The sequence below is a fragment of the Dromiciops gliroides genome, chromosome 5 (genome assembly GCF_019393635.1).
Source record: "Dromiciops gliroides isolate mDroGli1 chromosome 5, mDroGli1.pri, whole genome shotgun sequence".
Lineage (NCBI taxonomy): Eukaryota > Metazoa > Chordata > Mammalia > Microbiotheria > Microbiotheriidae > Dromiciops > Dromiciops gliroides.
Window position 1 is genome coordinate 288686876 of NC_057865.1, and position 14248 is coordinate 288701123.

General features: G+C 51.3%; 1 protein-coding gene across 12 annotated transcripts in view; it reads right to left on the reverse strand.

Moving 5' to 3' along the window:
* Positions 1-2033: 2033 nt before the first annotated feature.
* Positions 2034-14248, reverse strand: part of ELFN2 (extracellular leucine rich repeat and fibronectin type III domain containing 2) — a 94554-nt gene continuing 82339 nt past the window's right edge. For all 12 annotated transcript variants that reach the window (XM_043964927.1, XM_043964929.1, XM_043964919.1 and 9 more), the window contains one exon: positions 2034-5044. In XM_043964927.1, coding sequence (XP_043820862.1) covers positions 2091-4508 — 2418 coding nt within the window. In that variant the 5' untranslated portion in view covers positions 4509-5044 and the 3' untranslated portion in view covers positions 2034-2090. The remainder of the gene's footprint in view (positions 5045-14248) is intronic.

Genomic DNA, 14248 nt, shown 5'->3' on the forward strand with positions numbered 1-14248 from the left:
AGGTGGAAGAAACCAGGTGACCCCAAATTCCACTGAGGTGTCAAGAACTAAGGGCTAAGAACTTAACCAGACTCTCCCAGAAAGTCCCAAGGGACTCTCTTGAGAGACAATGTTTAGAGTTCCTCCTTGCTGCCCCTTCCTTTCTGTTACCCCCCCTCCAGCTCAGCCCCCCCCCCCCCGTACCCCACTCAGCCTTCTCCTCTAACTCCCACGAGCTACTTCCCAACCACCTCCCCCCGCCTACTCCCCAGGGCCCATCACTCTCTCTTTTGCTGGCTGCCTGGAAGGGGGTTGTCATGGTGACCACAGCTGGCCAGAGAGTGGGGATAGAGTCCAGAAGATGGGGGCCAGTCACAGAAACTGTTTGTTTCCCCCACTCACGCCCCGGGAGCGGTTTGTGCTTTGTCTGGGTGTCCATTTGGAGGGGAGAGGAAAAAGAGGGGGGAGAGACACTTGCAGTTCCCATGGAAACCTGGTTCCCCCCACCCTATCCCTACAGGGTAGAAGCAATGAATGTAGCTTAGATTTAAGAAGGATGGGAGGGAGGGAGTGGGGTTAGATATGGAGAGGGGGGAAAATACACCTCTTTTCCCTTCAGAGGCCAGGATCAGATACTGGGTCTTTGACTTGATTCCTTCTGTCCCAGGTCCTTGTCGTCCCACATCCTTATTGAAGAATGGAGGGGGGGGGCAGATTAGGGTCTTCGGGGATATGGAGAGGTGACAAAAAGGGTGGGACATCCACACAGCTCACCATCCTTGGGGTTCTACAGCAGTTGGTCAGGCAAGCATTCACACACTCACACATACATACACCCACATCTCTATAGCATCCTCTCTCAGAGTGGGGCTAAGGGCAAGAAGCCAGGCTTTGGGGCAGGGAGGCACAGAAGCATTCAGGAGGCTGGCACAGTGGGGTGGGGGAAGGAGGGGCCACCCCCATCTCCCAAAACCTGGGGGGAGGGCCGATGCACCTGAGATACACTGGGAGCCCCTCATTCGCTCCCACCACCCTGCTGTCTGTAATCCCCTATTCCTTCAGTTCCAGGATCATTTTCTCCCCACTCCACACCCTACTCCCTGCTCATTACCTGGAAGACACTTAGAATTTTCTGACAGGGTCACCATTCTCCATTCCTACATGCTCCCAAGGAGTGAAAGCCATCCCTGCTGGCTTCACTGAAATGAACAGGGCTCAGGAGGATTGGGAAAGGAAGGGCCCCTAACAGCTGGGGTCAACATCCCCTCCTTGGATACTGGCCCTGAAGTTGGAACTGGGAGAGGGTGCTAGCAGGAAACCCCCTTTCAGGAGAGCCTCCCCGAAACCAAGTGAACCAAAGCAACAGGACTTGGTGAAAGAGGCTTTGAACCAGAGGGATCCTAGGAAATGGAGAGTTCCTATCTGGGAGATCTAGGAGAAGCTACTTCAAATGCAAGTCCTGTATCCCCAAGGTCCTTTGGAGGAGGGAGGGGGAGGTTAAGAGAGGAGGAAACTGACCCACCCTCCTCTTGAGCCCGAAGGGGTCCCCTCCCCCCTGAATTCCCAACCCTCAGCCTCCCAAATCAAGGACCACAAGGAAGGCTATTGGGCTAAGCGTTCCTGTTTGTGGCCCTAATCCCCAGACTTCTGCCTCCCCTTTGGAACTCTCCCAGATGCCTACATACATAGGGCAGCCTCTCTGAATTCCCCTTCTTCCCTCAACCTCTCCCTCCCCAGCCCTGAACCTCTCCAACCTTGGGAGAAACTTCGAGGAGGAATGGGTCCCCCCGCCCCCGGGCAGCACAGTAGAGAACTGGTTACGGTATCCGTTTGTAAACTTTAAAAATTGTGGTTTTCTGTCCATTTACGTCAGGTTTTTGTTTTTTGTTTTTGTTGTTCACAGTCAGGTGGTGGTCAGGTGTGTGCATTGGGTGCGTGCGTGTGGGTGTGTGTGTGTATCCGTTCCTTGGCCTCCTCCAATCCCATACCCCGCCCCCCCCAGGCCTCCCGGCCCTCCCCCCAGCCTCGGTCCCCCCCCCCAGCCTGCCCCCTCCCCAGCCTGGTCCCTCTCTCCACCCCCACCTCACCGGGGGCGGGGAGGGAGGAGAGGGTCACAGCTTCTGCTGAGCTGAGACCCCCTTCCAGTAATCCAGAATGTCGTGCAGGTCCTCGTCTTTAGCGAACTGGACCTTCTTGCGCAGAGCGTGGCCAGCCGCCATGTACACTTCCTCCCGGTGATGCTTCTTGTAGGGCCGGAAGCGCTCCCAGATCTTGTGGGTACTCTCGGACGAGTACTCGGGGCTGGAGGAGTAGCCCGAGAAGTAGTGTCTGGGGGAGAGCTGAGAGTACGTGGAGTCCCGCTTAGAGCGGGACAGGGGCTTGAGGAAGGACACCCTCTGGCTCAGGGTGTCTGCGCTCTCCTCGTAGTACAAGGCTGGGAACGAGTGTCGGTGCTCGCTGCAGTGGTAGGAAGGCTTCACCTCCAGGTGATGGATGGCACCGGGAGACACCAAGGGAAGACGGTCCAGGGGGCTGTTGAGCGGACTGCCCTTCTCAATGTACTTCGAGTCACCCTTACCCAGTCCCGGGGGCGCCGGGTGATCGGGGACGTCCAGGCTGAAGACCTTGGCACTCTTTATCGAGCCACTGGAGGAGACGCTGCAGGTCTTGCGGGCCACGGCCGCATCAGCGCTCAGCTGGCGCTGCAGAGGGTGGTGGGAGCTTTCTTTGTAGGGAGGTGACAAGAAGCTAGGCCGCTCCAGCCCAGCAGTGGAGCTGGTCGGGATGGACTGGCACTCAAAGGCCAGATCTGGGTCTGCTCCGCCACCTCCCAGGAAGGAGGCTGTGTCCAGCTTGAGGGCGTCAATGCAGTTATTGATAATCTGGTTGACTTTATCGACCTCCTTGGCAATGGTGGAGATCTCTGCCGCTGAACCCTGGCCATTATCCAAGTCTGGCAGGTCATCCTCACCCCTGGTCAGGCCATCCCCGCCGCCGCCACCACCCCCGGTCCGCACCTCCATGTAGTTGCCCTTGGTAGCCACCTTGGGCGTGTCTATCGCAGCCTCCAGGCCCTTGGGCTGTGGCAGCTTCTCCCCGATCATGGAAGGGATGGAGGACATGCGAGAGACGGGAAGGACTGGTGGTTCCCCCAGCTTCTGGGCAGAGTGGACGATGGAGCTGGTGTCCACGTCTGAGCCATAGCGCATCTCCAGGATCGTCTTCTTCACGCTGATTGACTTCTGCTTTTCCTCCTGCATGCGCCTCTTCCGCAGGCAATAGTAGACGGCGCCCAGGACAATCACCATGCCGAAGAGGCAGCCCAGGATGGTCATGATGTAGTGCGTCGTGGTGGACGTGCTGGGGGCCATGTCGTTCTGGATCGGCTCCCGGGTGGCAAAGGTCAGGCAGGTGTGATTGAAGCGGCGGGAGTTGCGAATGGAGGCCACGCAGAAAGTGTAGTCAGTGTGGACCTTTAGCTTATTGAGGGTGACGATCTCCTTCTTGTTCTTTAGAGTCATGACGTCAGAGACGTAGCTGTTGTTATACTGGACCAGAACGTAGAGCTTGCTGAAGGGGGAAGGTATGGTCACCACCAGGGTGGCTGAAGTGAAGGTCACATAGTGGAGTTTGATGGTGGGGCTAATGGAGGAGTCCGTGGTGGAGGAGGCCGGGGGCTCCACAGACAGAAAATCCACAGGGTTGAACCCAGAGTTCTCATCTGGCTCCTTCTGGGAGTCAGTGGTGTAGGGGGTGGGGTGGCTGACGGGCCGGGATGGCAAGGTACCGTCCCGGCACATGGATTGGAAGACGGTGATGGCATTGCGGCTGTGGTGGGGCCGCGGCACGAGCAGCGGGTAGCCCGCGAACTCTCGGGGGGACTCGCACTGCAGCCGGTCGTAGTTCTTGGTGACGTTGTTGAAGACCACGAGCCAGTTGAGGAAGCCGTAGAGACCGCAGTCACAGTTGAAGGGGTTGCCCGCCAGCTCGCACACCATGAGGCTGCTGAGCCCCACGAAAGTGGTGCTCTCCAGGCGACTGAGGCGGTTGGAGGACAGGTCGATGCTGATCAGCGCCGGGCACTCGGAGAAGGCCGTGGGCGTCACCACCTCGATGAGATTGTGCTGAACGAAGAGGAACTGCAGGCGGCTCATGCCGCGGAGCATGCCCTCCGTCAGGTTGCTCAACTTGTTGTAGCCGAGCTGCAACACCTGCAGGTTGGCCTGGCCCAGGAAGGCCCCGTCCTCGATGTAGGAGATCTCGTTCTTGGTCAGATTGAGGTCAGTCAGGTTGCCGAAGCGGTTGAGGGAGGAGTAGAGGACCACCTTGAGCTTGTTCTCATTGAGGCGGAGGTCGTGCACCGTGCTGTTGATGTGCTGAGGGATGGTCTCGTAGGGAGGTTGGTTCTGGCTGCAGATGGCCAGCCACACGTAGCCCTTGTCGCCCTCGATGAGCCAGCAGTCGGCCTGTACCAGGTCCGGCTGGCAGGCGCAGAGCAGGGCCGCTGCCCATAGGCCCAGGCGCAGCATGGCAGGGGGAGGCCCACTGGGCAGGAGGGCTGGATGGAGGCAGGCCACAGGCAAGGCGGCTCGGGACGGCAGAGATCTGGGAAGGCCTAGCGGCCCAAAGCCTGGCCCATCATCCCAGTTCTCGCCGGGGCCACCAGCATTTTGAGGGATGCCCCCCCAGTGCTGGGGTGCAAGATGGGGCTCCCCAGCTCTGGTCCACTTTGCCTGCTGTCCAGTGTCAGGGATCCTGGCAGAAAGGGGACCTGCAGTGGGCCCTTCCTGCAACTCTGAGCGGTCTTTTCCCAAGTCCCTCAGCCAGCACCCCCAGCTCTGCTTTCTTCCCTAAATTCCTCCCTAGGAAGAGCAGGATTCTGGATATTGGGGGGCGGGTCTCCGTCCTCTTCTTCTTCCTCTTCCTCCTCCCTATTCAGGTCTGGGCCCCTCAGAGGTGTCTCAGAGCTTCAGAGCACAGTCAAGGAGAGAAGATGCAGACAGGCAGCTAGACAGAGGCATGGTGAGAGACGGACGGAGCTGGAGATCCATCTGTCACCCAGAGCCTGCAAGGGAAGCAGAGGAGACAGAGATGGATCCGTGAGGAACGTCCACAGGCAAACCTCTGGCTGAGGCAGGGGGATGGAGGGGCAAGCACTGGGAAAAGAGACCAATGGCAGCTCAGCTCCAAGGCGGGTCCCCCTGGCCAGTCACCGAAAGGGGGCTTCCTGCTTCAGCAAGGCTTCTGGGGCCCTGTTACATAAAGGAAGGACAGCCTGGTGGGTGGAAGGAGACAGTAGGAGGAGAAGGAGTGGCAGGAGAGGGAAAGCAGAAATGCTGGGGGGATTAACACTGCTGGGAGGGGGAGCTTAGAATAGTGCCCAAAGGGAATTCAGAAATCTCAGAAGAATAGGCAGGATCATAGGAAAATAGGCTGAAGGGAACCTTGGACATTACCTAGGAACATATCGAATCAAACATTTAGAGCTGGGGGGAGGGGACTGTAAGAGCCATCTTATCCAACCCCCTCCTTTTACAAGTGAGGAAACTGAAGTTCACAAAGTGAAGTGACTTGTCCAAGGTCACATAGGTACAAAGTGGTAAAGATAGAATTGGAACCCAGGACAGCTGACTCTAATTAAAGGACTCTTTCCCCTATAGCACAATCTAGTCCAAGTCCCTCATTTTACAGATAGAGATGACAAAGCCCAAAGTGGTTAAGTGATTTGACTAAGCACAGGTAGAAAGCCAGCATTTAAACCCAGGTCCTAGATCTCTAAATCTTCATAGCAAGAGTCACTCCTGGGGCAGCTAGATGGTTCACTGGATAAAGCACCAGCCCTGGATTCAGGAGTACCTGAATTCAAATCCGGTGTCAGACATTTAACACTTACTAGCTGTGTGACCCTGGGCAAGTCACTTAACCCCAATTGCCTCACCAAAAAAAAAAATACTAATAATAATAATAAAAAGAGTCACTCCTTCCCCCCACCACAGACAGGTTCAGCTCCCAGCACCTGTCTACCTACCTGTATGAGCATAGGACTACTTGTCATGGATGCATGCAAACACGGGCAGACATGCCTAAGACTAGAGGCTTACAAGGGACCTCAGAGATCATCTGGTTCAACTCCCTCCTTTCACAGATGAGGGAACTGAGGCCCATAGAGTCTCAGTGATTTGTCTGAGGTCACACAGGTGGTCTATATCCACAGGTATGCAGGGATTTGCCTTGGAGAACACACACCACTCAAGAAAAACAGATGAGAGGCCCTAAGAACAAAACGCCATCTCTTCTCCATGCCAAACGATAAATAATTCATTTGTTGTGTAACTGCTCTTGTTCCAAAAATAATTCCCTTGTCTCAGCTCTGGTGGGGGGAGGGGGGACAGGGCCACTCAGTCCTGAGCATGTGCTTGAGAAGGGGGCAGAGGGGGAGCCTCCAGCAGAAGAAGGGGGTGGGCTGAGCTCCTCCTGAGTCCAGGAGGTGGACAATAGCCCCACCTGGGAAGGAGCCAGGCTCTGGGCAGTAGCAGCCAATGGTGGAAAGGAAGGCTGGAGCCCAGCAGGAGCTCATAGGAACACAGATTGAGAATTAGAAGGAAGCTCAGAGGCAATTTTTCATTGTATAGGTTAGGAAACTGAGGCCCATCTCGGTCAACTGACTTGGGCTCCTAAATACTCCCTCTTCTCTGGGTTTTCATGCCTGTTCTTCTCTCAGTTCTGTGACCCCTCCTCTGTTGTCTCCTTTGCTGGATTGTCATCTGTCACAGCCACTAACTGTGAAGTCCCCTTCAATGCTCTAACCTGGGCTTTCTCTTTTCATACAGAGAGTAGTCAGCGAGAAGGAAGCCACAGACATTGGCTTTGTCCTAGGCCCTATCTCCTTCTTCCTCTATATGTACGCTCTCATTGGATGATGTCATCAGCTCCCAAGGGTCCAACTCTTATTTCTATGCGGATAACTACCAGATCTAGTTGTAGTCTCTCTCCAGTCTTGAATCATAAGCTGCTTACTGGATATTTCCATCTGTAAGACCTACGGGCATCTCAAACTCAAGCTATCCAAAATGGAACTCATTACCTTTCCTCCCAAAAGCATCCCTCTACCAAATTGTCCTTTGAAATTTTCCTATTATTATCAAGGGCACCACCATCCTCCCAGTCACCCAGGCTCACAACTTGGATATCATCCTCAATTCCTCACTCTCAGTCATCCCACATATCAAACGAGTTGCCAAATCTTGACATTTCTCTTTCTACATCTCTCCTATATAACATATGTTTGTTCAGCCATTTCTCAGTCATGTCTGACTCTTCATGACCCCATTTGGGGTTTTCTTGGCAAAGATACTGGGAGTGGTTTGCCATTTCCCTCTCCAGCTCATTTGACAGATGGGGAAACTGAGGCACACAGGGTGAAGTGACTTGCCCAGGGTCGCAGCTAGGAAGTGTCAGGCTAGATTTGAACTCAGAAAGATGAGTCTTCCTGGCTCCAGGCCTGGTGCTCTATCCACTGCATCACCTAGGTGCCCATATAACCTATCTAACATATCTATATAATATGCCTCCCCTCTCTCCATCATACAGCTACTATCCTGGTTCAGACCCTCACAACCTCTCACTTGGACTATTACAATATCCTTCCAATCGGTTTCTCTGCCTCTAATCTCTCCCCACTTCATTCTTTCCTCTATTTAGCTGCCAAAATTTCCTAAAACAGAGGTCTCAGGGAAGCTAGGTGGCGCAGTGGATAAAGCACTGGCCCTGGATTCAGGAGGACCTGAGTTCAAGTCAGGCCTTAGACACTTATATTTACTGGCTGTGTGACCCTGGGCAAGTCACTTAACCCTCATTGTCCCCCCCAAAAAACAAAAACAAAAAAACAAAAAAACAGAGGTCTCACCATGTCAGAACTACTCGGTACTCCCCTGCTCTGTAAACTGCAGTGGCTCCCTACTCCTCCAGGACCAATATACTCAGTTTGACATTTAAAGTGCTTCACAGCCTGTACCCTTCCTGTCTTTCTTGTCTTTAAACACATGACTTTCCATACACTGGCCAGTCCAGCTATCCTGACCTGCCTGACACTCCTCACACATGATACCATTTGCCCTGGTTGCTTGGAATGCTCTGCCTTTTCATCTGTGCCTGTCAAGAGTCTCTGGATTTCTTTAACACTTCCTGGCCCTTCAATGCCTTCCCCTCCAATGTTACCTACTATTTACTCTGTGTAGCTTCTGTGGACCTATTTGTAAGCATGTTCTCTCTCCCACTAGAGTGTAAGCTCCTTGAGGGAAGGACCTGGTTTTTGCTCTTTCTTTCCGTCCCCAGAGCCTATGGTGTCTTGCCATACAACAAGTACTCTGGGTCTCTAACAGAGACAGGTAGTCCAAGTTCTGCCTGTATAACTTCATACAAATCCCTTTACAGCTCAGCCTCATCTTCCTCACCTGTAAAAGGGAGGTTTGATGAGGTGACCTCTAAGGTCCCTTCTAACTCCCAGTCCCATGAAGGAAAGACCCAACCCTCCATTGACTCTCTGGAGGATGCCTCCTTCAGGTGTGGGTCCCAGTGATGCTGGCATATTGTTATCAATAGCAGATTGCCCATAGCAATCATCCATCTCAGCCTACCCTTTTCTCAGATGAAGAAACTGAAGCCTAGAGAAGGAAGGTAATTCACCCAAGGGCGCGCTGCTAATAAGTGTAGGTGGCAGAACCCTGGGCTAGAATTCATGTGTCCCAATTGCCACCACAGGGCTCTCTGGCCAATGTAGGAATGCCCCTGGCTCTGGAAATGACCTGATGCTCTCAGACCTGGAGGCCAAGTGAAACCTCAGAAACTAAAATCCAGTGTAGGATTCTGCAGGCCTCTTTCCAGAGAGCCCCTCCCTTCACCCTTCCTTGGGGAAACTCCAGGAAGAGAAATTGCTTAAATTTTTTCAAAAAAAAAAAAAACCCACAATCTTCACACTTAAAAGCAAAACAAATTTTCAGCATTGTGGCCCCAAAGGGCAGAAACAGAAGGAAGTGATAGGGAAGGGGAGACAAGGAGAGACTCCAGAAAGCTGGAAGATCTGGAAGATGGCACCTTGGTCCAGGAAGAGAAGGGAACAGGTCTATCAAAAGGGGTGAGATGGAGACCTAGCCTCGGTAATCTCTTAAGGGAACAGTCAAATCCCAGTGGATAGAATCACCTTCCATTCCCAACAAGTATTTGCCTAGCTTTGGCTTCAGTCCCTCACAGTCTACCAGCATAACTGCAGTGGGTAGAGTGCTTGGTTTGGGATTGGGAAGACCTGAGTTCAAGTCCTGCCCCCAGACACTTCTGAAATGGGTGACCCTGGGCAAGTCTTTGAACCTCTCTAAGCCTCGGTTTTCTCATCTATACAAGGAAGGGTTTGGAGTCAATGGTCTCTCAGATCCCTTCGGGTTCTAACTCCCTGGTCCTGGGACCTGACTATTTGTGTGAAAAAGCTGCAGCGGATACTGCCCCACTCAAAAAAAAAAACAAGAGGCATTTTGAAGGACAGTGGCAGGGCAATGGAATCCAAAAGAGCCCCCATGGGGCAGCTAGGCAGCACAGTGGATAGAGCACTGGCCCTCAATTCCAGAGGACCTGAGTTCCAATCCAGCCTCAGACACTTAACACTTACTAGCTGTGTGACCCTGGGCAAGTCACTTAACTCCAATTGCCTCACCAAAAAAACAAAAAACAAAAAGAGCCCCCAGACTTCTCACAGACGCCCCAGGAGAACCTGGCCAGGAGTCACATCCTGTCCCAGTCACATCAGACAATTCTCCATCTCCTACTCCCAATGTTTATTCTTCCCCCTCCCTTCAGGGAACGTTTAGGGAAAAACAGGTTTGTAGGCAGGTGTGTTTTATGGATTTACATGAGTTTGCAATTTGCTAAAGAGGGCGTGTTTACCTAATCTGTTTATGTGTGTGTTTATCTGTAGAAGGATCTGCATGGTGGGGGCTGGGGTCGGGCTGGGTGAGATGTGCACCCACAGAAGTTTACAGGATTTGCAGCTTTGTGCAATGAAACAGGCTCTGTATGACCCTAGGCAAGTCATTTTCTCTCTCTGGGTCTCAGTTTCCTCATCTGTAAAATGAAAGCAGTGGACCAGGGGACCTTTTAGGTCCTTTCCTGCTCCAAATCTATGATCCTATGTCCTGAGTTCAAATCATGTTTCTGGTCTTTGTGTGAGCAGGCTAGAATGGAAAATGGATAGGGACACTGCCTTTAAATTGACTCGTGTTCCCTCCTCCCTCCCCCCTCTCCACCTGAGACCTCAAGGTGACCCTCTGTCACCTTCTCTCCTCAGGGTCCCCAAAGCCCAGGGCCACTTATGAGTCATAGTCAGGCAAAGGGAGCCAGGAGGCCTCCCCACTGCAAGGAGGTAGGGATGCGTCAGCGTCCCTTGTCCCTGGAGCAGCCGTCACTAGCTGACGCATGGAGAACCAGCCAAGGAGAGGGGAAGAGATGGCTGCGCTTCTGCTGACACCAGCAGCTGGCCCTCTGCCTGGTTCTGCCTCGGAGAGAGCTCACCTGGGCGAGGGCTGCATGGAAAGAAAGGAACAGAGACCAGGGCAGGAAGGTGGGAGAGAGAGCAGCCCTCCGAGGGGCTATGTAATCCAGCCAGTGTGGCCAAAGGAAAGACCCCCTCCCCTCTCCCAGGGTTATCACAGTCCTCTTCTCCCTGCCTTAGCAGAGTGGAAAGGATCTTCTATTTGGAGTCAGAAGACCTGGGTTCAAGTCCTAGCATTTACTTAATACCCATGTGCTCATGGGAAGGTTTGGCTTGTTTTCCTGTTTGAAAAATGGACAAGTTTGGGTGGGGAGAGAACTGTGCTAAAGGATCTCTAGGGGCATTTGTAATACCACATCCTATCATTCATTCATTCATTCATTCATTCAGTCAGTCAGTCAGTCAGTCAGTCAATCAACCAACAGCTACCAATCGGCTGCTCTCTGCAGATCAGTTGTGGGAAGAAACAGGAAAAGAGATCTTCGAAGAGTGGTCAGGGCTTAATCAGCTATCTCATTAGCATGCAGCCCATGTCTGTCCCAGTGGGTGAGAGGGACAGAGGCTCTTCGGAATCAGAGATTTATTCTTCCACAGCCTAAATGGAGCTAAGAGCTGCCCCTTTACCAAGTCATGCACGCAATCCCACGGGAGCACTTCTGGGCATTTCAGGGAAACAGTTGTCAGGCTGGGGGCAGAAACTCTCCTTCTCCATTCCCTACCAATGCCCCAGTCTCCTGCTCAGCCCTGTCTCTGCATCGGAAATGGATAGAGGCAGGTCTGATCAGGTCCACAAAAGAATCTTAGAACCCTAGACTGAGAGGGAGGAGACTTAGAGACCATTAATTTCAGCCCCTTCATTTCACAGATGAGGAAACTGAGGCCCAGAGAAAGGAAGAGACCTGCCCAGTGCCAAATACCTAGTAAGTATCTGAGCCTGCATTTTAACTTAAGCTGTCAGACTCAACATTCAGAATGCTTTCTACTGTGCCAATTTGAGGCCAGGCCTCCTGGTTCCCAGGCCCAAGCTCTTTCCAATCAATCAACAAGCATTTATTAAGTACCTACTATGTCCCAGGCACTGTGTTAAGTACTAGGGACACCAAAAAAGGCAAAGACAATACCTGTGCCCTCAAGAGGCTTACAGTCTTATGTCCCACCTTTAGGGAGGTTGGCAAATAGGGAGAGAGGGTGTCAAGGTAGAAGTGAGATGTTTCCCCAGATCTATGTGAGGCAAACATGGGGATGGGGTGGGGGTGGGGAAGTGGAGGGGCCAAACAAACAAAAAACGAGTGCAGAGAAGCCAGAAATCAGAGATTTCACCTCTAGTTCCAATGATAATTTGCTCTATAGCCTGTGGCAAATGATTAAATTGTCTAGGTCTCATTTTTCTCATCTGTGCTAAATGGGAATGATGAAAAAAAAAGTTCTGGATTTGAAGTCATAAACTCATAAATGTGGAGATGTTGTATCTTAAAAACCATCTGGGGGCAGCTAGGTGGCGCAGTGGATAAAGCACCGGCCCTGGATTCAGGAGGACCTGAGTTCAAATCCAGCCTCAGACACTTGACACTTACTAGCTGTGTGACCCTGGGCAAGTCACTTAACCCCCATTGTCCCACAAAAAAAAAAACAAAAACGAACAAACATCTAGCTCAATCCCACCCACTCACCCCAGTGTTATAGATAAGGAGACTAAGGGGTTAGAAGGTGTGAAATGACTTGCTGAGGGTCGCACACCTACTAAGTGCCTTAGGTAGGACTTGAATCCAGATTTTTCCCGGATGCAGGTCTAATAGATGTAGATTCAGATTTCAGGTTTGTTAGTGGTTATCTGTGTGACTTGGAGAAGGTCACTCACCCTCTCTGGGTCTCAGTTTTATCATCTGTAAAATAAATGACTTAGCCTAAACAATCACTAAGGTCCCTCCCAGCTCTGCCATCCTCTGTTTTAAGACCCCTCCCAGTTTTGATCTCCCTGTTCTAAGGCCCCTTCCAGCTTTGACATTCTCTCTTCTAAGGTCCCTCCTAGCTCTGCCATTTCCCTGTTCTATCTAGTTTCTAGGAGACTTTTGGTATCTCATCTCCTCCTTCCCCCAGAGCTCTCCAGGGTTCTGATCCTGCTCATGCTTCTTGGCGCAGGGCTTCTACGGACCTCAGCATCCCTCAGGTCTTAACAATATGAATCACAATCTTTACCTGTAGCAGCACAACCACCCATTGCATTTGCCAAAGGTGGGAAACTCTTAGCCTAATGTTCCCTCCCCAAACAGTCCAAACCTTTGAACAGATGATAACAGCTGGAAGTCTGTCCTTTCAGCACAGCAGCCTGTGGAGCAGAGATGACAAGTACGGATTTTTAAATGATGTTCAGAGAGAGGAAATTATTTGCCCAAGGCAACACAGTAGGATAGTGGACAGAGCCCGTATTCAAACCTAGGTGCTTTAAGTCCAAAGTTCTTTCCACTTTGCCATCCTGCCTCTTGCAAATTCGATTCAAATCAACATCATTTATTAAACATCTACTGTATGCCAGTCATTTTGCTGGATGCTGCCAAAGACAAAAATAAAAATGCCCCTGCCTTCAAGGAGCTCACTAGGGGAGGCATGGAGTGGAGAGAGAAGTTACATAGATAAGTAATTACAAAATACATGCAAATCATGGAGGGGGGCGTATTACTGACAACTGGAAGTGATCAGGAAAGGGTCAGTATGGGAGGCATCATTTGAACTCAGGGTGGAGGAAACTAGGGATTCTGAGAAATGGAGTTCAAGAGGGAAAGTATTCCAGTTGTGGAGGCACAAAGAAAGCCACAGGCTATAGAGCGGGAAGTAAGAAGTTGGGGGTGCAAGACAGCAGCGAGGAGGCCAGTTATTCCAAAATATGGAGAGTGTGAAAAGGGAATAATGTGAAGGGGGAAAAGTCCAGAAAGATAGATTGGACCCAGAAAATTGAAAGCTTTAAATGTCTGAGAAGGTTCTAGTCCATCCTTGTATCTAAACCAGAAGGAACATTAGAGTGACATGATGAGTCCTGTGCTTTAAGAATATCACTTTTTCAGTTGCATGAAGGATGGAATGTAGAGGGGAGAGACTGGAGGCAAAGCAATCAATTAGGAGGCGATTTCAATATTCCAGGGGAGAGATGATGAGGGCCTCAATAATTGTGGTGACTGGGAGGGACAAATTGGAAAGATGCTGTAGATGTAAGACTTGGCAACTGATTGAATCTCCAGGATGAGGAAGATTGAAGCATCAAGGATTACTGTGAGATCAGGAACTCCACTGATTGAAAGAATCTTGTATCATTAACAGAAATAGGGAAGTTTAGAAGAGATGGGTTGGGGGCAGATTGTGACCATGTTGAATTTGACATTCCTATGAGACATCCAGTGGAGATGTCCAATAGGCAGTTGGTGACATGGCTCACGAGAAAGATGGAGACTTGACATGGAGATGTGGGGATCATCTACAGAGAGATGATCATTGAGACCACTGGAGCTGATGATAACACTGAAAGACCTCTATAGAGACCCAGGATTCAAACCTAGGTGTTTTAAGTCCAAAGTTCTTTCCACTTTTCCATCCTGCCTCTTGCAAATTCAATTCAAATCAATAACCATTTCTTAAGCACCTACTATGTGCCAGACACCGTGCTAAAGAAACAAAGAAAGGCAGAAAAAACCCTCAGTCCCTGCTCTCATGAAGTTTACAGTCTAATGAGAAGAGGGTTCA